Genomic DNA, 20,928 nt, shown 5'->3' with positions numbered 1-20,928 from the left:
CTATCAACTTGCTTTTTAATTGTAAATACATATGTACATTTATATTCTCCCTATACATATTTTATTTATTTATTTAATTTATTTGAGACAGAGTCTTGCTTGGTTGCCCAGGCTGGAGTGTAGTGGTACAATCTCAGTTCAGTGCACTCTGCCTCCCGGGTTCAAATGATTCTCCTGTCTCAGTCTCCTGAGTGGCTGTGCAGAAGAACAGACGTGCACCACCATACCTGGCTAATTTTTGTATTTTTAGTAGAGATAGTGTTTCACCATGTTAGCCAGGCTGGTCTCGAACTCCTGACCTCAAGTGATCCACCTGCCTTGGCCTCCCAAAGTGCTGGGATTACAGGCAGGAGCCACTGTGCCTGGCTGTGGCTAATTTTTTAAAAAATTTTTTGTGGCTGGACGTGGTAGCTCACGCCTGTACTCCCAGCACTTTGGGAAGCCAAGGCGGGTAGATCACAAGGTCAGGAGTTCAAGACCAGCCTGGCTAGCATGGTAAAACCCTGCCTCTACTGAAAAAATACAAAAAATTAGCCGGACGGGGTGGGGCATGCCTGTAATCCCAGCTACTCGGGAGGCTGAGGCAGGAGAATCACTTGAACCTAGGTGGCGAAGGTTGCAGTGAGCCTGGATTGTGCCACTGCACTCCAGCCTGGGTGATAGAACGAGTCTCTATCTCAAAAAAAAAAAAAAAAAAAAAAATTTTGGCTAGGTGTGGTGGCTCACGCCTGTAATCCTAGCACTTTGGGAGGCCAAGGTGGGTGGATCACCTGAGGTCAGGAGTTCAAGACCAGCCTGGCCATCGTGGTGAAATCCCATCTTAAAGAAAAAAAAAAGAAAGAAAAAAAAGTAGAGATGGGATGTCACTATGCTGCCTAGGCTGATCTTGAACTCCTAAGCTCAAGTGCTCTTCCCACCTTGGCCTCCCGAAGTGTTAGGATTATAGGCATGAGCCACCCTGCCTGTCCTATATACTTTTTTTTTTTTTTTTGCCAGGGGGCAGGAGGGCTGGGGACAGTCTCACTATGTTACCCAGGCTGGAGTGCAATGGCATGGTCTGCAGCTCACTGCAACCTCCACCTCCTGGGTTCAAGCAGTTCTCCTGCCTCAGTCTCCTGAGTAGCTAGGATTACAGGAACCTGCCACCACTCCCAGCTAATTATTGTATTTTTAGCAGAGACAGGGTTTCACCAGGTTGGCCAGGCTGGTCTCCAAGTCCTGACTTCATGATCCACCTACCTTGGCCTCCCAAAGTGTTGGGATTACAGGCATGAGCCACCGTGCCCAGTCATATTTATTTTCAAGGCAACATTAGCACTATTTTAATTCAGAAACTAATATTGTTTTGTAAACATGATAAAAATGAAGTAGTACAGATGCCTGCTGAAGCATCAGGGCAGCTGCAACTGCTCTCTGTCACGGGAGATCAGCACGTTGGAGAGAGCCCTTAGAGGCAGTATTGCCATCCTAAGATGTCTTTGATTTATTTGGGACTGAAGAAATAATCAAAAGGGGCTGACTTTCAATCCGTGAGGTCAGTGGTATTTGACACACATTGCTCTAGTGCCACCTAAAACCACCTCAGACCATTTTGGGGGAGTCATTGACAAGAGGAGCTACAACACTATTTCCCTGAAAGTTGGTGTATTCATAAGGGCTGCAGTAACAAATTACCACAAACTGAGTGGCTTAAAACAACAAAGATTTGTTTTCTCACAGTTCTGGAGGCTGGAAGTGAGAAGTCGAGGTGTCAGTAGGACCAGGTTCCCTCCAAAGACTCTAGAAATGAATTCTTCATTGTGCCTTCCGGCTTCTGGTAGCCCAGGTTTTCCTTGGCTTGTGGCTGCATCAGCCCTGTCTCTGTGCTCACATGGGCTTCTTCTCTGTGTGCCTTGTTCTGTCTCTTACAAGTCAACGTTTGCTGCATTTGGCTTTCCTTTATCTAGTGTAATGTCATCTAGATCCTTACCTTCATTAGATCTACGGAGATTCTATTTCCAAATAAGGTCACATTCTGAGGTTCCTGGTAGACATGAATTGGGGTGGGGGTTGGGGTACACTGTGTAACCCCATTATAGGTAGATTCTCCTTATTCCCAGGAGGGATTAGTTTTGTACCTCCAAAAGGCTGTATATAGTGGTCCTGCTGCACAGACCCTGGGAATAGGTTGCCCCATAAAACCCGCCAGAGCTTGGCCCATTTTTTTTCACACAGTCCCAGTCTGAATCATGAGCTTGTTGTACATGCTGCTATTTTAAAACTTAATAAGGCATTTCAGAAGTCATCATTTGCTTCTATTTTTGAGCCTTTTTTGAATATTTTTTAGTCTTTATGGTAACAGCTATACATTTGTAGGAATACATTTAGGCATTCTTTGGAATAGGGGTTTTGACAAGAAATTAGACCATCAAAATTGTGACATGGGAAAATATTCATATGAAAAAGGGCCTAATTTTGGTTTTTTTTTGAGATGGAGTTTTGCTCTTGTTGCCCGGGCTGAAGTGCAATGGCGCGATCTTGGCTCACTACAACCTCTGCCTCCTGGGTTCAAGCAATTCTCCTGCCTCGGCCTCCCAAGTAGCTGAGATTACAAGCATGCGCCACCATGCCCAGCTAATTTTGTATTTTTAGGAGAGATGGGGTTTCTCCATGTTGGTCAGACTGGTGTCGAACTCCCGACCTCACGTGATCTGCCCACCTCAGCCTCTCAAAGTACTGAATTATAGGCGTGAGCCCCTGCACCGGGCCTGATTTTGCATTTTTAAATAGACTGTGTATTACACATAACCATTTTGGGCTTGAGGACCAATATGTATTTCTCCCAAATTCTACCAACAACTAGAGAGATATATTAATAATATAGAAAATGAAATTGTTATTGTTTCATCCCTCCAAAGATGGCTGGTTATATTCTAGAAACATCTTTCCTAATGGCATTTAATATTCAAGTCTGGAAGCATGATGCTGTGGTTTGGGTGTTTGTCTCCCCAGGCTTCATGTTGAAATTTGATCCTAGTGTTGGAGGTGTTTGGGTCATGGGGGCAGACCCTCATGGATAGACTGATGCCCTTGCTGGGGGGTGGGTGATGGGTGAGTTCTTACTCTGTTAGTTCCCTATACAGCTGATTGTTAAAAAGAGCCTGGTCCTGCCTCCCTGCCCCCCGCTTCCTCTCTTTTTTTTTTTTTTGAGACGGAGTTTCACTCATGTTACCCAGGCTGGAGTGCAATGGCGAGATCTAGGCTCACTGAAACCTCCGCCTCCTGGGTTCAGGTAATTCTCCTGCCTCAGCCTCCTGAGTAGCTAGGATTACAGGCACGCACCACCATGCCCAGCTAATTTTTTGTATTTTTAGTAGAGACGGGGTTTCACCATGTTGACCAGGATGGTCTCGATCTCTTGACCTCGTGATCCACCCGCCTCGGCCTCCCAAAGTGCTGAGATTACAGGCTTGAGCCACTGCGCCCGGCCCCGCTTCCTCTCTTGCCATGAATCTCTGCACACTCTGGCTCCTCTTCTCTTCCTCCATGAGTGGAAGGAGCCTAAGGTTCTTACCAGATACCCAGTCTTGAACTTTTCCAGACAGCAGAATCATGAGCCAAATAAATATTATTCCTTTGTAAATTACCCAGCCACAGGCATTCTTTTATAGCAAGACATATACATGGTAAGGGGCTGTCTTTCCAGCCAAGTCCCAAGTCCAAAGAGTATCCACTGGGGACTGTTTCATCCTATCAGACTTTGGAAAATGGCAGAGTTGTCTGTGACAAACAGAAAGAAGACAGAGCTATTTTAACCATGTGTAGGATTTACTGAGTGGATTGTTTTAGGACTTACCATTACTTTTTTCCTGGAGGATTCCAATTTGTGGACTTGTTTTGAAAGTATGCAACCAGAATTGAAATTTTCTATATTCAGATTAATTTTCTTTGTGTACTAAGGAATAAAAAACATACTACTGTGTGTTTGGAAGCAGTTTGTTGTGCTATTTCTTTTTGCCAGTCACCTTTAAAAATCTCGTCCATGCCTATAATCTCCGCGCTTTGGGAAGCTTAGGTTGGGAGGATTGCTTGAGGCTAGGAGTTTAAGACTAGCCTGGGCAACACAATGGGACCCTGTATCTACAAAAGAAAAAAAGAAAGAAAAAAAATTAGCTGAGTGTGGTGGTGTGAACATGTAGTCCCAGCACCTCAGGAGGCTAAAGTGAGAGGATCACTTGAGCCCAGGAGGTTGAAGCTGCAGGGAACTGTGATTGCACCACTGCACTGTAGCCTGGGCAACAGAGCAAGACTGTCTCAAAATAATAATATAATAATAATAAAATGCAGTTTTATTTTTTTTGGTGCGGGGGGACCTCTCATTCTGCTTGATTTTATTGTCAAGTAGTTATTTAAACAGTGTACGTTTCTACTGTACCAGGCCCTGAGAGAATTATTTTGGCTCTTTATTGATGAATTTATTTCTTAATTACACAAATTTCATGCCTCTTAAGATACCCATTTTCTATTTACAGGAAGAAGAAATGTTTCGTCCAAACATGTTTTTCCTCCTCCTGCTTCCCCCTATTATCTTTGAGTCTGGATATTCATTACACAAGGTGAGATTGGCACACATTGGTGCTTTGGTCTGGGGGGTTTCTCATGTTGTAAGGCAAGTTCCTCAAAAGCTTGGGTGTTAATTTAGCAGCAGCAGCAGCTCTGCTCCTTCTTGGGTGTGCTCAGTGGCAGCTGGACTACAGTGCCTGACTTCTGGAGAGGAGCAGACATGATCAGTTGGCTGCTTGAATGGTTTCAGGCAGGGTGGCTCACTGAGTCTGTGCTTTCTGTAAACATGTGCTTTGCCCAGGAAGATGGCTGAAGTGATGTTAAGTGGTGCACAAATGATGCATTGACTCATCTTATTGGACACAGACTGCTACATATAAAGAGGATAGACTGTGTCCTGGGATGACGGGGACATGTGCCCCAGGGCTTTTGCTTCTTTCAGCTGCCCCATTGGGGCCTTTCTAGCTTCCTCAGGCCCATCCATCCTTCCTTGTCTCCCTCTCAGTACCCTCCCCTGGCGTCAGATCCCAGCTTGATATTATCCTTCCTCCCCCAGTCTCTGTCTCTTCTCGCCCACTCCCTGGTCCAGCTTTTCAGGCTGGAGCCCCATCCTTCCTTGCCTGGTCCCACAGTTGCCCCACCCATTCTTGCCTCCCTGCCCTGACAAGCAGTGGCGGTGGCCCCTACCCACTTCTCTGCTTTGGCTTGGCCTTGATGGCCTTTGCCTTGCAACTCCCAGTGTGAGTATTTATTTATTTATTTTGAGATGGAGTCTTGCTCTGTTGTCCAGGCTGGAGTGCAGTGGCATAATCTTGGCTCACTGCAACATCTGCCTCGTGGATTCAAGAGATTCTCCTGCCTCAGCCTCCTGAGTAGCTGAGATTACAGGTGCGCACCACCATACCAGCTAATTTTTGTATTTTTTGTAGAGATGGGGTTTCACCATGTTGGCCAGGCTGGTCTCGAACTCCTGACCTCAAGTGATCCATCCATGTCAGCCTCCCAGAGTGCTAGGATTACAGGTGTGAGCCACCACACCCAGCCCCCCAGTGTGAGTCTTTCTGCCCGGCCAGGAGCTTCTCAGTTTTAGGCCTGTTTGTTTGAGTTTTTTCCCTTGTCTGTGAGTTTTTTTTTAAACATAGTGTATTTCAGTTTTAAAATACAATGATTCAACTTAAAATACTAGTATTGGCTGGGTGCTGTGGCTCATGTCTATTAACCCAGCACTTTGGGAGGCCAGGGCAGGCAGATCACATGAGATCAGGAGTTCAAAACCAGCCTGACCAACATGGAGAAACCCCATCCCTACTAAAAATAAAAAATTAGCCAGGCGGCTGGCACATGCCTGTAATCCCAGCTACTGGGGAGGCTGGGGCAGGAGAATCGTTTGAACCCAGGAGATGGAGAGTGCAGTGAGCTGAGATCGCACCATTGCACTCCAGCCTGGGCAACAAGAGAGAAACTTCATCTCAAAAAAAAAAAAAATACGAATGTTAATAATACAACAGCTCTTTTGTGAACGTTATGTTTTTTTTTAATTGTGAAGATTGGAACGTTTAGGGCAGCCCTTGGAGAGAGGAAAGCCAGAGAGACACAACACAGGACTAATCATGTGCTGCCCTCTACAGGTTTCTTTTTGGTAAAGTAGAAACCAAAAACCCTAAAACCCTACGTCCCAGGATGCTTTGAGATTTACATTAGATGAAAGAATGTAGGTAAATCACCACTCACCACACTAAATAAATGGAGTGCTGCTTCTTGTTGTTATTAATGATAAAAATGTTAGCTATTGTTAATAACAATATTACCACCAGTAGTAGTAATAATAACTTATTAAACTTAATGTGGTTGGGGCAGTGGCTCATGTCTGGAATCCCAGCACTTTGGGGGGCCGAGGTGGGTAGATCACTTGAGGTCAGGAGTTCAAGAGTAGCCTGGCCAACATGGCAAAACCTCATCTCTACTAAAAATACAAAAATTAGCCAGGCATGGTTGAGCATGCCTGTAATTCCAGCTACTCTAGAGGCTGAGGCATGAGAATCGCTTGAACCTTGGAGGTAGAGCTTGCAGTAAGCTGAGATTGTGCCACTGCACTCCGGCTTGGGTGATAGAGGGAGACTTTGTCTTAAAAATAAATAAATAAAAATAAACTTAACTTCTTGTTGACATGGTATAAGTAAATAAATAATTTTTAAAAATGAGTTAGATTTGTCTAGAAATTTTTGGTAAAAACATAGAAATTAAGTCTTTAATTTTTCTGTACTAAAACAAAAATGTATTAAGATGTTCAGTCCAGATGTTTTTTAAAGTCATAATTTTATTGTGCATCTATCCAAAGAAAAAGTGAAAAGGAAGTTTATTTATTTTATTTTATTTTAATTCTTTATTTTGAGACAGTTTTGCTCTTGTAGCGCAGACTGGAGTACAAGAGCTTGATCTTGGCTCACTGCAACCTCCACCTCCTGGGTTCAAGCAATTCTCCTGCCTCATCCTCCCAAGTATCTGGGACTACAGGCATGTGCCACCATGCTTGGCTAATTTGGGCCAGGCTGGTCTTGAATTCTTGAGAACCCTGTGATCCGCCCTCCTCGGCTTCCCAAAGTGCAGGGATTACAGGCATGCACCACCACACCCAGCTGAAAAGGAAGTTTAATGTAAAAAATATTCCCAAGTCTTACAAACTGTTACTGACATCAGATAATTTTTAAAAAAGAAACAAGGAAACATTAAGTTGAAGGTCACCATGTCTTTCCTTCTTTTACTTTGTAAACAAATCTTAATTGTAAGCAGATTATGAAATATTTCAAAACATGCTGAGGAAATTGACTTGATTTTGACTTACAAATATGACATTTTGAATATTTGAGCATGTAAAGTTTTTATTTTCTATTTTTTTGCAGGGGAGGGAAGGGAGATAAACTTGTGCAAAATTTGAGGAAAGTAATAGTTTCTTAGAAAAACATTTTGTTGAAGATGACTTTCCAGCAGAAAATGTGACAATTTATATGAAAGGGACTGATAGGATGACGAAATGCCAATTCTGAAACTTTTGTCCGCTTTCTATCCTCCCCCATAGATGATAGGAAGTAAACTTTGAATGTTTTATTTTAATATTGTGATGTTTGCTAATGTAAATTTGGATCTGGAATACAAATTTCAGTAAGATTATCATCAGTTGATATGAATTAGCTAGGCAGCTACTGGTTCTTTAAATTGTAAATATTACACAAATAATAGGATGTTAATTATGTCAAAGAGAAACAGATAAATTTGCTTTATGTAGCAGAGGGAAGTTCTTGTAGTGTGATAACTTGAGTTTGGATAAATGTTCAGGAACCAGATTAATATTAACTATATAAATTATATCAACATTAGATCTCTGCACACAGGTCAAAACTGATTAATCTGTTTTTAAGCGACAAAAGAAAACAGTGATTTGCAAAGAGAGACTCATAGATTGAAAGCCCTTTGTTTTGAAAAACCAAATCATTGTGTTTGCCTTGAGTTATTTTAAAATTCTTGTGCAGTAAAGATTGATATGCTAAACAAAGGAATTGAATGTCAGACTTTAGGCAGCCAAGTCAAGATTGCAAAGAAACTTCCGGGAGGTAGGATTAGTGGGGGCAGTCAGTGTTCAGCCGAGGACACTGTTTCATAAGAGGGCTTTAAAATGCCAGGTCCTGATGTCCCTGGTTTGGCAATTTCTGAGCTAAAAACAAGATTCTTGTTCACGCCCCCAATCGGGGGTGATCAAAGCCTCTTGGTAGCTCCTAAATGGAGTCCATAGGATTATAATAAATAGCTTAATTTCCTTAATTTTATGGAAATTTGAAAGATGTTACTATGCTACTTGGACTTGAATATTTTATCTTAAATGCTGCGAAGTGCTGATGGAAACATTTTTATCTGTCATAGTTAATGATGATACTAATAGAGTGAAGTAAAATTGTTTAAAAGATCTGGCCAGGAAAGAGGACTCTCTGATAGTATATCTTGATATCCTAATTCTGTGGACTTTGGACCTTAGATGTGAAACAGTTAATTCCTTCAGTGCCTGTCTGTTGGGCATCCTCCATCTGATGGGCATTATGTCAGGGACTGTGTTGTGCACAGATGTGGTCATTGCCCAGAGCCTGCAGCCTCATGGGAAAGTCAGACATCAGTTACATAAATAAGAGCAAAGTTGCAGCCTTGTCAACGGCAACAAGAGAGGGTGACTGTGCCCTGAGAGCATAGACTAGGATCTGAGCTGGGAGCTGGCTGAGGGATCGGGAAGAGTTGAAATGTCCTGAGATCTCGGGATGATGAAAGCTTAACAAGCAAAGAGGGAGCGCAACCTGCTAGAAGCCACCAGTGGGACTGGAGCCCAGAGAACAAAGGCGAACATGGTCCCAGATGAGCCCAGAGGCCTCCCCAGGGGTCGAGTCATCCAGGGTGGGGACTAGCTGCATTTTTTTTTTTTTTTTTTTTTTTTTTTAGACAGAGTCTTGCTCTGTTGCCAGGTGCCAGGCTGGAGCGCAGTGGCTCGATCTCTGCTCACTGCAACCTCCACCTCCCAGTTTCAAGCAATTCTCCTGCCTCAGCCTCCCTAGTAGCTGCAACTACAGGTGCACACCACCACGCCCAGCTAATTTTTTTGTATTTTTAGTAGAGACGGGGTTTCACCATAGGATGGTCTCGATCTCTTGACCTCATGATCCTCCCATCTCAGCCTCCCAAAGTGCTGGGATTACAGGCGTGAGCCACTGCGCCTGGCCTAGCTGCAATTTAAGTGGAAGTAGGGGTCCAGGTGAAGGCAGCACCATCAGATTTGTCTTTTGTGAAGATCATTCTGGAAGTACTGGATCGTGGAGGGAAAGGGACCTGGAGATGTTGAGGTGACTCATGCGAAGTTGTGCAGTGTTCCAGGTGAAAGATGATATGAGTGAGGGGACACTGCAGTAGGTGGGGGAGTGTGGTGCAGGAGGACTCCCAGACTCCCAGGGCCACACAGGGCGGGCAGTGGTACCTTTTACCGAGAATCAAATCTGCAAGGAGGGCAAGGTGTGCAGGCCATGCCTTCACTGACAGGACTGGCTTTCTAATCATTTCCCTGATTTCTGCTCTTTCAAACAGGGTAACTTTTTTCAAAATATTGGTTCCATCACTCTGTTTGCTGTGTTTGGGACGGCAATCTCCGCTTTTGTAGTAGGTGGAGGAATTTATTTTCTGGGTCAGGTAAGAAAATCATCTTTGAAATACTTTGAAAGTCTTACATTCTTAGAGCTAGTGCCCGGAGATGGGAAGGTGAAATGGGGCCACTTCGTGGGGCCTGGGTTTCATCCTTAGGGTAAATTCCTTCTGGAAGGAAATCCTAGCTTCGTATGAGGCGCAGTAGAGGCAGGCTAAATGGTTTCAACGTGTCCCCCAAGACCTTTGATATCTGGAATTTAGTAAAGCTTTTCTATACTCCCCTCCCACCCATAGTATTTGATTTTATTTGCAAACCAATGCTACCTTAAACTGGAATACCTAAAAATAAAGCCAAATAGATGCCATCAAGAACTTCAAACAGTTGTGTTGTCAGGTAGACCGAATTGGGTTGAATGCTGTTTTTTGATAAAAATTTGCATTTTAAAATCAAACATGCGCTTTTCTGCTGGCATTGGAGAAATACTCAAAGATGATTCTGAATCTGTTCACTCAATTCTAAGCAGTCTACCTGTAGAATTATATACTCTGGATTTTCCACAATTACTAAACCACGTCCCAGTGGTATCAGTTGGGTGTTCTCTACTTTAGACTTAACATTAATTCAAATTAATGTAGACCAAACATCCCTAGGAAGGTAGTATCTGTAGTTTTGCATTATGCATGTCCACGCATGTCGCCTCTTTTCCTTTATTGTCAGTTGCAGAAAGTTTGCCTGTCCCAGTTCTGAAAACTGAGTTGAGGGTCAGGTGTCTGGGTGACAGGCAGATTTATTTAACACATGTCAGCTGCTTTCTTCTCTCAGTAGCCAAAATTCATTCCATTGGATTTTCACCTATATTGCTGCTTTGATGGCACCAGAATAAATCTGTCTGTCATGCAGCTTTTTTTATTGCTCAGCTTCTAGTATTAAGTAAGAATAAACTTAAGGAAACGGCAGTGAATTGGGCTTGACAAAGGTAGCATTCTTTTCCATACTTCTGTTGCATGCTGATGGAATGCATGCTTCAACAAAAACTTAGGAGCCTTCTTTATTTTTCAAGTGGTTTGGGAACTGAAGATTAATGTCCTTATTAGTTTTAATAAAGCACTAATGGACATTTAAATCTTCTTGGCTGTTCTCCAGGGTTTTTTTTGTGTGTCTGTGTGTTTGTGTGTTTTATTTTACAGGCTGATGTAATCTCTAAACTCAACATGACAGACAGGTAAATCCTTCATATTGTAACACCCATGCGACTGCTTTTCACACAGGGGCACATTTTCTCCACATTGCTTCCTGGGTGTGGTTCTGTTCTATTCTCTCTCTGTATATTTAGTTTTGGTAAGGATTTCTGCTATAGAATCTTACTCTGAGTTAATTTGTATCTCTGAAATGAATCAAAACTATACTAAAGACTTTTGAAGCTCCCTAGTCGGGCACTGCTGATTGGAATGATTTAGTTTAAGCTTTGGAGGGGGGTAACTCTGCTCAGCTAACTGCCCTGCCCATGTGCATACAAACACCTTACCATTGTGTTCTTATTGTTTCCAAGACTTTTCAGTCACCATAACAAAAAGTTGTCTCCTTGATAGATTATGGATGGAGCGGGGAGTGAGGGAGAAACTTTCCTCTGAGATTCCCACCAAGCCTGGGGTCGGGGAAGCAGGGCCAAGACCTCTATTGTGGATATTGTAGAAAGCCCCTCCATCTGAAGTCACTCCTGTGAGCACTTCCCATGAGCCCCATCCAAGAATTCCCAGAACTGCATAGTGAGAAGCAGCCTCAGTAGGTTGAGGCAGTTGTCTCTCAGAAGGTACCAGATCTAGTGCTGAAAAAGTGCCCACGCAGAGTGTAACCTGGGTTCCCCCCTCTGAGAGTACATAGCCTTGCTCAGTGTGTCTGCATTTACCACTGGCACCTGGTTTGGTCTTGTGGCATGGCTAGGGAGCTGGGCAGCAGGGCCACAAGTTTGTCCCCAGCTCCTTGCTGTGGGGTTAGTCAGAGCTTTCAGGATTTAGCAGCAGTTTAGCAACTTGGGACTAGAATCTGGGAACCCTTTTCATGGGAACTGTGTCTCTGATAACAAATGCAATTCTATTTCCACCTCCGCTCACCACCCACCCCAGCCCAGGACATCAATTTTGGAGTTTTTGTTGTAAGACAGTTTTGATACATAAACAAGTAGCAAAAGCCACATTCCGTGGCAGCTGGAAACAAAGCAGAACTGATGTCCTGTGTTTTGTAGGTACTTTGCAAATGAAAAGAAATGCCCAGTAAAGGAAGGTATCACAGTATTCAAACCTTCAACCCGTTTTGGGAGCAACTGCTTAGAGATACAGACAATGCTGGATAACTTTCTGTGAAGTTGAGTTGAATCAGTGTTTGGGATGTTCAGGTGGAGGACAGGAAAAGAATTGCCCTGTACACACGCTGACTTAGAGCTGGGTTGTGCTTTCTTCTCTGTGTGCAGAAGCTTCCTTTGCTGTTAGAAAGTGACGGTCCCATGGATGGGGAATGCTCTGGGGTCGCAAGCCCACACAGCCACAGGGCCTGGCTGAGCACTTAACAGAGGGAAGCTGGCCAGCTGTGTGAATCCAGAGGTGGGCAAGGCCAGTGGGAGAACACACTCTGCATGAAGGGACAGCCACTTCTCGGCTCCAACTCATAATTATCATGCGGAAATCTGGGCCCAATATTAGTGGATATTTTAAACAATTTTTTTTTTCAAAAAGAGGCTAGGTCTCTAGATTGTAATTTTCCAGTTTTTCAATGTTGACAGCTTGCTCAGTTTTTCACAAACACCATGCAGACCAAACATGAGAGCCACAGACCACCTTTTGCAACCTATAGAAAACATGAAAATAACTTTGTTGTACATGTTCTGTTTTGTTCTAGTGATACCTTGCTGGAGAGAGATTTCACTCTTAGAGATCCTGAATTATTTCACTACCTTAGTCCATTTCTTTTTCATTTTGTTGATGCTGCTATCTTTTGGGGTTATGGAATTAAAGAAAATACATTTTTAAATTGAACTTCTAGCTTCTGGCCTTTAAAAGATGAGGTCCCGAAGATGTGAAGTAGAACAGCTGACAGTCAGGTTAAATGACCCTCTTTCAATACAGACCTCTCAATGATTCAGCAGTTTGTATTTCATACTTTTCATCTTCACTGTCAGAAATACTCTGCCTTGGCCGGGCGCGGGTGGCTCAAGTCTGTAATCCCAGCACTTTGGGAGGCCAAGGCGGGCGGATTACAAGGTCAAGAGATCGAGACCAGAAATACTCTGCCTTGGCCGGGTGTGGTGGCTCAGGCCTGTAATCCCAGCACTTTGGGAGGGCGAGACAGGTGGATTGCCTAAGGTCAGGAGTTTGAGACCAGCCTAGCCAACATGGCAAAACCCCATCTCTACTAAAAATACAAAAATTAGCTGGGCATGGTAGTGGGCGCCTGTAATCCCAGCTACTCGGGAGGCTGAGGCAGGAGAATTGCTTGAACCCTGGAGGTGGAGGTTGCAGTGAGCCGAGATTGCACCATTGCACTCCAGCCTGGGAGACACAGCAAGACTCCATCTCAAAAAAAAAAAAATACAAAAAAACTCTGCCTCAATTTAGATTCCCAAGCATACTAAATGTGTTGCATAGTTTATACAAAGCATTTTTCCCAACCTTTTGTTTGTTTTGTTTTTTTCAGTTAATTTAGAAAGTTTATCTTGCCAAGATTGAGGACACGCACCCATGACACAGCCTCAGGAGGTCCCAACGACGTGTGCCCACAATGATCAGAGCGGTTTTATACATTTTAGGGAGGCATGAGACATCAGTTGGCTTACTTAAGATGAATGTTGCCCCAGCCTTTTCTTATGAAAAATTTAAACATATAGAAAAAGTGGGCCGGGCGCGGTGGCTCAAGCCTGTAATCCCAGCACTTTGGGAGGCCGAGGCGGGTGGATCACGAGGTCAAAAGATCGAGACCATCCTGGTCAACATGGTGAAACCCCGTCTCTTCCAAAAATACAAACAATTAGCTGGGCATGGTGGCACGTGCCTGTAATCCCAGCTACTCAGGAGGCTGAGGCAGGAGAATTGCCTGAACCCAGGAGACGGAGGTTGCGGTGAGCCGAGATCTCGCCATTGCACTCCAGCCTGGGTAACAAGAGCGAAACTCCGTCTCAAAAAAAAAAAAAAAGAAAGAAAAAGTGAAGCATTGTGCAGTGAATACCCATAAACAGATTTTTAAAAAATAAAATAAAAAGCATATCCTGCAGGGGTAGGAGAGGCACAGCACAGGGAACTGTGAGTCTGTGGTGGGCCTGTGCTTCACCGAGGCTGGTGTGTAGTGGCATGATCGCAGCTTGCTATAGCCTCAGACTCCTGAGCTCAAGCCATCCTCCTGCCTCAGCCTCCCGAGTACCTCAGACTACAGGTGTGCGCCACCACTTCCAGATAATTTTTGTGTGTGGAGGGATGGGGTTCTCTCTGTATTGCCCAGGCTGGTCCTAAACTCCTGAGCTTAAGCCATCCTTCCACCTCAGCCTCCCAAAGTGTTGAGATTACAGGCGTGAGCCACTGTGCCTGTCCTAGGATACATTTTTTAGATATCATCCTCCTTCCTTCACTGCCTCTGGTGATGTGGCTGCGGTTGATGAGAGTGGGAATAGAAAAGCAACCAGAAGCTCCGTGTCTGGGTTGTGGTGCAAGGGCCTGCGGACCAGCTGTCAACAAAAGAGGGCCTCCCAGATGGACACTTGTTTGGTGGAGTTGCCTTCCCTTTCCTCCTTCCCTCCCTTCTTCCTGCCTGCCTGCCTGCTTGCCTTCTGCAAGTGTCTCTGGGTCATGCCCAGTACAGACCCTGGGAATTCTCCCATGATGAAAATTCAGCATCACAAACCTGTGATGTCATCTCTGTGAGGGCAGGCAAAGTCTGGGAACTGAATCCTCAGCCTGGGATCCCGAGGCGCTCTGGATTAATGCACATGAATCACATTCACAGGCAGCTACCATGGAAACCAGAGGTCAAATGATTGACTTATGAAGAGACCTGGACCTGGCAAGGCAGCCAGGCATTTCCTCAGTCAGCTCTCCTCTTCCTGACCCTGCAGCCAAAAGATCACCCATCGAAGGCTGCCCAGACCAACGTCCTCTTCCCCCCAGACCCAGGCTTGGTGAGGTTGGAAGCTAAGGCAGGCGTGTCTGGCTAATGACTGACACAAGCTGGCCATTGGGGCTCCATGTTTTGGCTGGTGTTGTGGAACGGGGCAGACCCACCCATTCTGCTGCACTAGAAAGATATCACACCAGGCACGGCACAGAGACTTGTGGGAAAATCACGAGCGGGCAGGGACAGTGAATCGTCCAGGCTCATGTGGCCTACAAGGCCCCTCGGGGGAGCTGGTCTTGCCTTCCTTGCCAGCCTCCTGTGGCTCCTGCCACTCACCTCACCGCCACCACCACATGCACCTTCCTTCTGTTCCTCAGGCATCAGGCTTGCTCCCACCCCAGGGGTCGCTTGCTGTCATTCTGCCTACAGCTCCTGGCCTGGCCAGCTGCTTCTTAACACGTAGGTTCTTGCTTACATGGGTCATCTCTTCAGAGAGGCCTCTCCAGACCCCTCAATCTAAGTGGCTTCCACACCTACACCCCCCACCCCACCTTCTCATGTCACCTCAATTGATTTCCTGTGTCACACTTGCTGTTGTCTGAATTTGCCTTCATCTCTTGGTATTGCCGTATCTACCGTTTGGGGTAGCAACACCGACTCTGGGCAGATAGCCAGGCTCTGCCGCTTGTTAGCTGAGTGACCTTGGACAAGTTACTTCATCATCCTGTTGTCCTGAAGTTTTCTCCTCTGTCATTGGGGCAGTAGTAGCACTCTCACATACGGTCACTGTCTGGATTGTTGAGTCACCATGTGTGACGTGCTTAGAACAGTGCCGGCCATGGTAGTTTGCTGTTGTTAGCCTCCATGCCTGAAACATTTTAAATAATCAGCACATGTCCGCTGGGGTGAGGAGATCTTCACGGGGACTGTCAGGGAGGTCACTGGCCCAGTTGGGAGATGGCCTCAGTGTTTTTATCTGCTGTACACACCATTCACCCCCAAAGTACGCTGGGGTTGCTACTGGATTTTGACACTTTCTTAGATGTTACAAATCTGAGTACAGGCTGGGGTTGGTCACAGACAGCACTCCAAGGGCCTGGTGGCAAGGGGCAGAGCAGACGTCAGACACAGGAGCTCATGAACCATTTGGCTCCAGCTGCTCTGATCCGTGGGACTGGGCGGTGTATAATAAATATTTCTAAGCAAAAATCTCCATCACTGGTGATCACTGGTCAAAGTCAAGTCTCTGTGCTGACAGTAGGAAACCAGGCAATTCCTAACAACTTAATTTAGAGTGGGCCTTTCACACTCCATCCACAATGTCAGCAGTATATAAATGGGAAAAAAGTACACTGCTTTCTATAGTTCAGCTCTAGTGTGTAGTATTGCCTTCTGTTAAATATGGCCTTTGACTTTAATGCTTTAATATATGGACCAAGTGACACACGTTACAGAATCTCCCCTTCCCTCTGTCTCTTACAGTTTTGCATTTGGCTCCCTAATATCAGCTGTCGATCCAGTGGCCACTATTGCTATTTTCAATGCACTTCATGTGGACCCAGTGCTCAACATGCTGGTCTTTGGAGAAAGTATTCTCAACGATGCAGTCTCCATTGTCCTGACCAAGTAAGTACGAGGGCAGAGAACAGACGTTCTTCATGTGGCAGAACTAGAGATCCTTGTAACAGAGGGGCAGATATTTCCACGCAGCATGTGTACAGTTGCTTGTCCTCTCGGTGATCAGTTCACCCAGTATCTTTCTCCGTCTTTCTGTCCTGACAAGCCTTGACATGCCGCCAGAATGTGGTCAAGGTCCAGGGGTGGTTAGTAGAGGAGAGTCCACCTTTTTTTTTTTTGAGACAGGGTCTCGCTCTGTCACCCAAGCTGGAGTGCGGTGGCTCCATCACAGCTTACCACAGCCTCGACCTCCTGGGTTCAAGTGATCAATCCTCCCACCTCAGCCTCCCAAGTAGCTGGGACTTACAGGCATGTGCCACCACTCCAGGCTAATTTTTTAAAAAATTTTTTAGAGACAAGGTTTTGTCATGTTGCCCAAGCTGTTCTTGAACTCCTGGGCTCAAGCAGTTTGCCCACCTCAGCCTCTCAAAGTGCTGGGATTACAGGTGTGAGCCATTGTGCCTGGTTACACCCACCTTTTTTTTACCTACCTTTCAGTGGTGGTTTTCGAGCCCAGCTTCTCAGCATCACTGAGGGTGCTGATTACGTGTGACATTCCCAGGCCCCACCCTCAGAGCTTCTGATTCATTTGGTCTGGGGTGAGTCCCAAGACCATAGGTTTTTAGTAAGTTCCCCAGATGATGATGAAGCGGACTGTTGAGGGGTGAGTGTTTGGGCAACATTGGAGACAAAAGCAATAGACAGAGGCCCCACTAGCTGTTGGATGTCACCTTCCTTTTCACAGCTTTAAAATAAGGGAGTAATGCTGATAGGTGCCTGGCCTTAAGATGCTATTGTATAAATGCCACTTTGGAAACTGCAGTTAGTTTTCAAATATTTGTTGGCCTTACTGCCCTAGTTGATGGGATCTGATAAATTAAAGATGAATAATAAAATGTCAAGAAGTCGTTGGGGGCTGGGTGTGGTGGCTCGCCACTGTAATCCAGCACTTTGGGGGGCCGAGGTGGGTGGATCACCTGAGGTTAGGAGTTCGAGACCAGCCTGGCCAACATGGTGAAACTCCACCTCTACTAAAAATAATCCCAAATACTCAGGAGGCTGGGGCAGGAGAATGGCTTGAACCCGGGAGGCAAAGGTTACAGTGAGCTGAGATCACACCACTGCACTCCAGCCTGGGCAACAGAGTGAGATTCCATCTTTAAAAAACAAAAGAAGAAGAAAAAGAAGTTATTGGAGGACTGGGCACAGTGGCTAACACTTGTAATGCCATCATTTTGGGAGGCTGAGGTGGGAAGATTGCTTGAGGCCAGGAGTTTGAGACCAGCCTGGGTAACATAGTGAGACTCAATCTGTACAAAAAATTAAAAAATTAGCTGGGTGTCGTCGGGCAAGGTGGCTCACGCCTGTAATCCCAGTACTTTGGGAGGCCGAGGCAGGCAGATCACAAGGTCAAGAGATCTAGACCATCCTGGCCAACATGATGAACCCTGTCTCTACTAAAAATACAAAAATTAGCTGGGTGTTTTGTGGCGAGCACCTGTAGTCCCAGCTACTTAGGAGGCTGAGGTAGGAGAATTGCTTGAACCCAAGAGGTGGAGGTTTGCAGTGAGCCAAGATCGCCCCACTGCACTCCAGCCTGGCGATAGAGCGAGACTCCATCTCAAAAAAAAAAAAAAAAAAAAATTTGCTAGGTGTCATAGCATGTGCCTGTATTCCTAGCCACATGGGATGCAGTGAGCTATGATGGAGCCACTGCACTCCAACCTGGTCAACAGAGCGAGACCCTGTCTCAAAAACAAAACAAAAATTGGAAAGGAAATGCATTTAAGATAATCTCAAATATATTTTTCTGATGCAGGGATATTTCCTTGAACTCTGCATTTTATGGTGGTCATTAACATGTGGGCAAGAAACCCAAAGAATTTTGCCAAAACTGAAAAGGCACAGACAAAGTAGTTGAAGGAAGCCAGGCATGGTGGCTTCTGTTTCTGCTGTAATTCCAGCTACTCAGAAGGCTGAGGTGGGAGGATCACTTGAGCCCGGATGTTTGAGACCAGCCTGGACAACATAGCAAGACCCCATTCTCCCATCCCCCCCAAAAAGTCCAAAACAATTGGAGAAAGAGTCCTGGATATTGTATCAAAGATGAGCTAAGAGAATATTAGAGGTCAGTCTGTATTCTGTTAGATAATAGAATTTCCATTTACCTGAATACTGACTGACTTCCTTTGCTAGAGCATAACCATTCTGTGGTAGTTGGCATTTTCTTAGAAGATTTTTTATAGACTATATTCAGAATTCTTATGTTGGAATAAAATGCCTCAGCCTAGGACTAGATTTGAGGACTGAATAGTTAAGGTACTACAGGGCTGGGTGTGGTGGCTCACACCTGTAATCCCAACACTTTGAGAGGCTGAGGCGGGTGGATCATTTGAGGCCAGGAGTTCAAGACCAGCCGGGCCAACATGCTGAAACCTTGTATCTACTAAAAATACAAAAATTAGCCAGCCGTGGTGGTGCACACCTATAATCCCAGCTACTTAAGAGGCAGAGGCAGGAGAATTGCTTGAACCCGGGAGGTGGAAGTTGTAATGAGGCAAGCTCACGCCAACTGCACTCCAGCCTGGGCAACAGAGCAAGACTGTGTCAAAAAAAGATACTAGGGAAAAGCATCCAGCATCAGGTAACGTGATATTCTTTCCTCTCCTTTCCCTGCCCCAGTTATTGTTTTCACCATGTTTGCCCTGTTTTTGCCCTTCCTTTGCAGGAAGAGCTTACCAAATACTGCCTAATCGCAAGAGGTGCTCAACAGGCCTTAAAAAAAAAACCAAACTTAAAAGTATTTTTGTTATTCTAAAAGTAGTACATATATTCTTATAAAATTTAGTAAATACACAAGCAAAAAAGAAGTATCACACACATTGCTACTATGTAGAGATAATTATGGTTAACAATTTGGTATAAATATACATACATTTTATTTAAATAGGCTTATACCCCACATATTGTATTCTGTTTTCCATTGAACACAGTTGATAAAACAACCTTCTGTACCATCATTTTACTGGCTACGAAGTATTCCTTTTTCTGGGTTTCTTATGATCTACTTAACCAATTTCCTACTATTGGCTTTTTCATGTTTCTCTTGGCAGAAATTTCTATAGCTTAATTAGGATATTATCAAACAAGACCTTTAAAAAATCTGTTGGCAGTATTTTTTCTTACTTAAGATCTACTCTGAAAGCCTGCTTAGCTTTCTGATTTTTACTTTTATCTCGTATCCTGGCTACACATATTGAACATTTGTGATAAGGAATTTTGCCCAACTTGGAGGTGACGTGAGTTATTTTTATGTATTGGGAGCTAAGCTCAATTGCTTTGTCTCTGATTTTTTTAAAGAAAAATAATTTTTCAGAGGTAGGATATTTTCTGAGCTTTTCCAGTTCTGTTATAAAAGCCAAAGATTAGGAGACTTTTCTATTTAAGATGAGAAATGATGGTGTCATTGTCAGTAAGCAGAGGTTCTTACTGGAAAAGTGCTTCGGAAACCCAAGATTGGGTTGGGCACGGTGGCTCATGCCTGTAATCCCAACACTTTGGGAGGCCGAGGTGGTTGGATCACCTGAGGTCAGGAGTTTGAGACCAGCCTGGCCAACATAGTGAAACCCCATCTCTACTAAAAATAAAAAAATTAGCTGGGTGTGTTGGCAGGTCCCTGTAATATCCCAGCTACTTGGGAGGCTGATGTAGGAGAATCGCTTGAACCTGGGAGGCAGAAGTTGCAGTGAGTCGAGATCACACCACTACACCCCAGCCTGGGCAACAGAGTGAGACTGTCTCAAAAAAAAAGAAAGAAAAACCCAAGATCGCCTGTGATAACAGTTCCCACGGTTGGATCTGTGGACCACGCATGTGTAGTTTCCAGCCTCCACCAGCAGCACTGCCGCTCCTGACCCAAGCTGGCTTGAGAATCAGCCTCACGAAATCACCAGCCACGGCTGGTCATCTGCCGTCAGCATTTGGTGAGGGACCTCTATGTGCCAGACACTGCTGACAGCCAGGTGGTTTGACGAACTTGCTCCGTGATAGGCAAAAGATGCCCACAGAGAAGTGAACATGGTGTCTTAAGCACTAGCGGGCTCCATGACCAGACCACAAAGGATATGAGGAAGGCTTCTCAGAAGCAATGTCTTGTGAGCCAGCCCTGGGAGGCTCATTTTCAGACAGAAGAGAGAGTAAAGGGGCATGTCAGACTACTCCCCCGCCTTTTTTTCTTTTTGGTAGTGCAAAAGAAAAATGAGCTCCCGGGAACTGCTGTCACCTTTCCCTGGTTATCAGATAGAATCACATCTGGTTTTGAAGAGGTATACTTCATAAACGATCAACCCCAAAGCAAGCTGACACATTTATCTTTGCGACTGAATATGCAAATAAATTACTGCCTTTTTAATGTTGCTACCTTCATGAGTGCCAGAAAGCAA

General features: G+C 44.8%; 1 protein-coding gene across 3 annotated transcripts in view; it reads left to right on the top strand.

Annotated features, from left to right (window-relative positions):
- SLC9A8 (solute carrier family 9 member A8) overlaps window positions 1-20,928 on the top strand; it is a 79,878-nt gene that overhangs the window by 24,763 nt on the left and 34,187 nt on the right. For all 3 annotated transcript variants that reach the window (XR_004262078.1, XM_032256023.1, XM_032256024.1), the window contains exons 5-8: window positions 4,512-4,595; window positions 9,658-9,759; window positions 10,903-10,937; window positions 16,292-16,435. Coding sequence is in view for 2 of the 3 variants with exons in the window: in XM_032256023.1 (XP_032111914.1) it covers window positions 4,512-4,595; window positions 9,658-9,759; window positions 10,903-10,937; window positions 16,292-16,435 (365 nt within the window). In the remaining variant the exon portion in view is untranslated. The remainder of the gene's footprint in view (window positions 1-4,511; window positions 4,596-9,657; window positions 9,760-10,902; window positions 10,938-16,291; window positions 16,436-20,928) is intronic.

This window comes from Sapajus apella, unplaced genomic scaffold (assembly GCF_009761245.1).
Source record: "Sapajus apella isolate SASKATOON/1434 unplaced genomic scaffold, GSC_monkey_1.0 scaffold92, whole genome shotgun sequence".
NCBI lineage: Eukaryota > Metazoa > Chordata > Mammalia > Primates > Cebidae > Sapajus > Sapajus apella.
The sequence above is the reverse complement of the archived record's forward strand: the minus strand, read 5'-3'. Positions and strand labels throughout refer to the sequence as shown.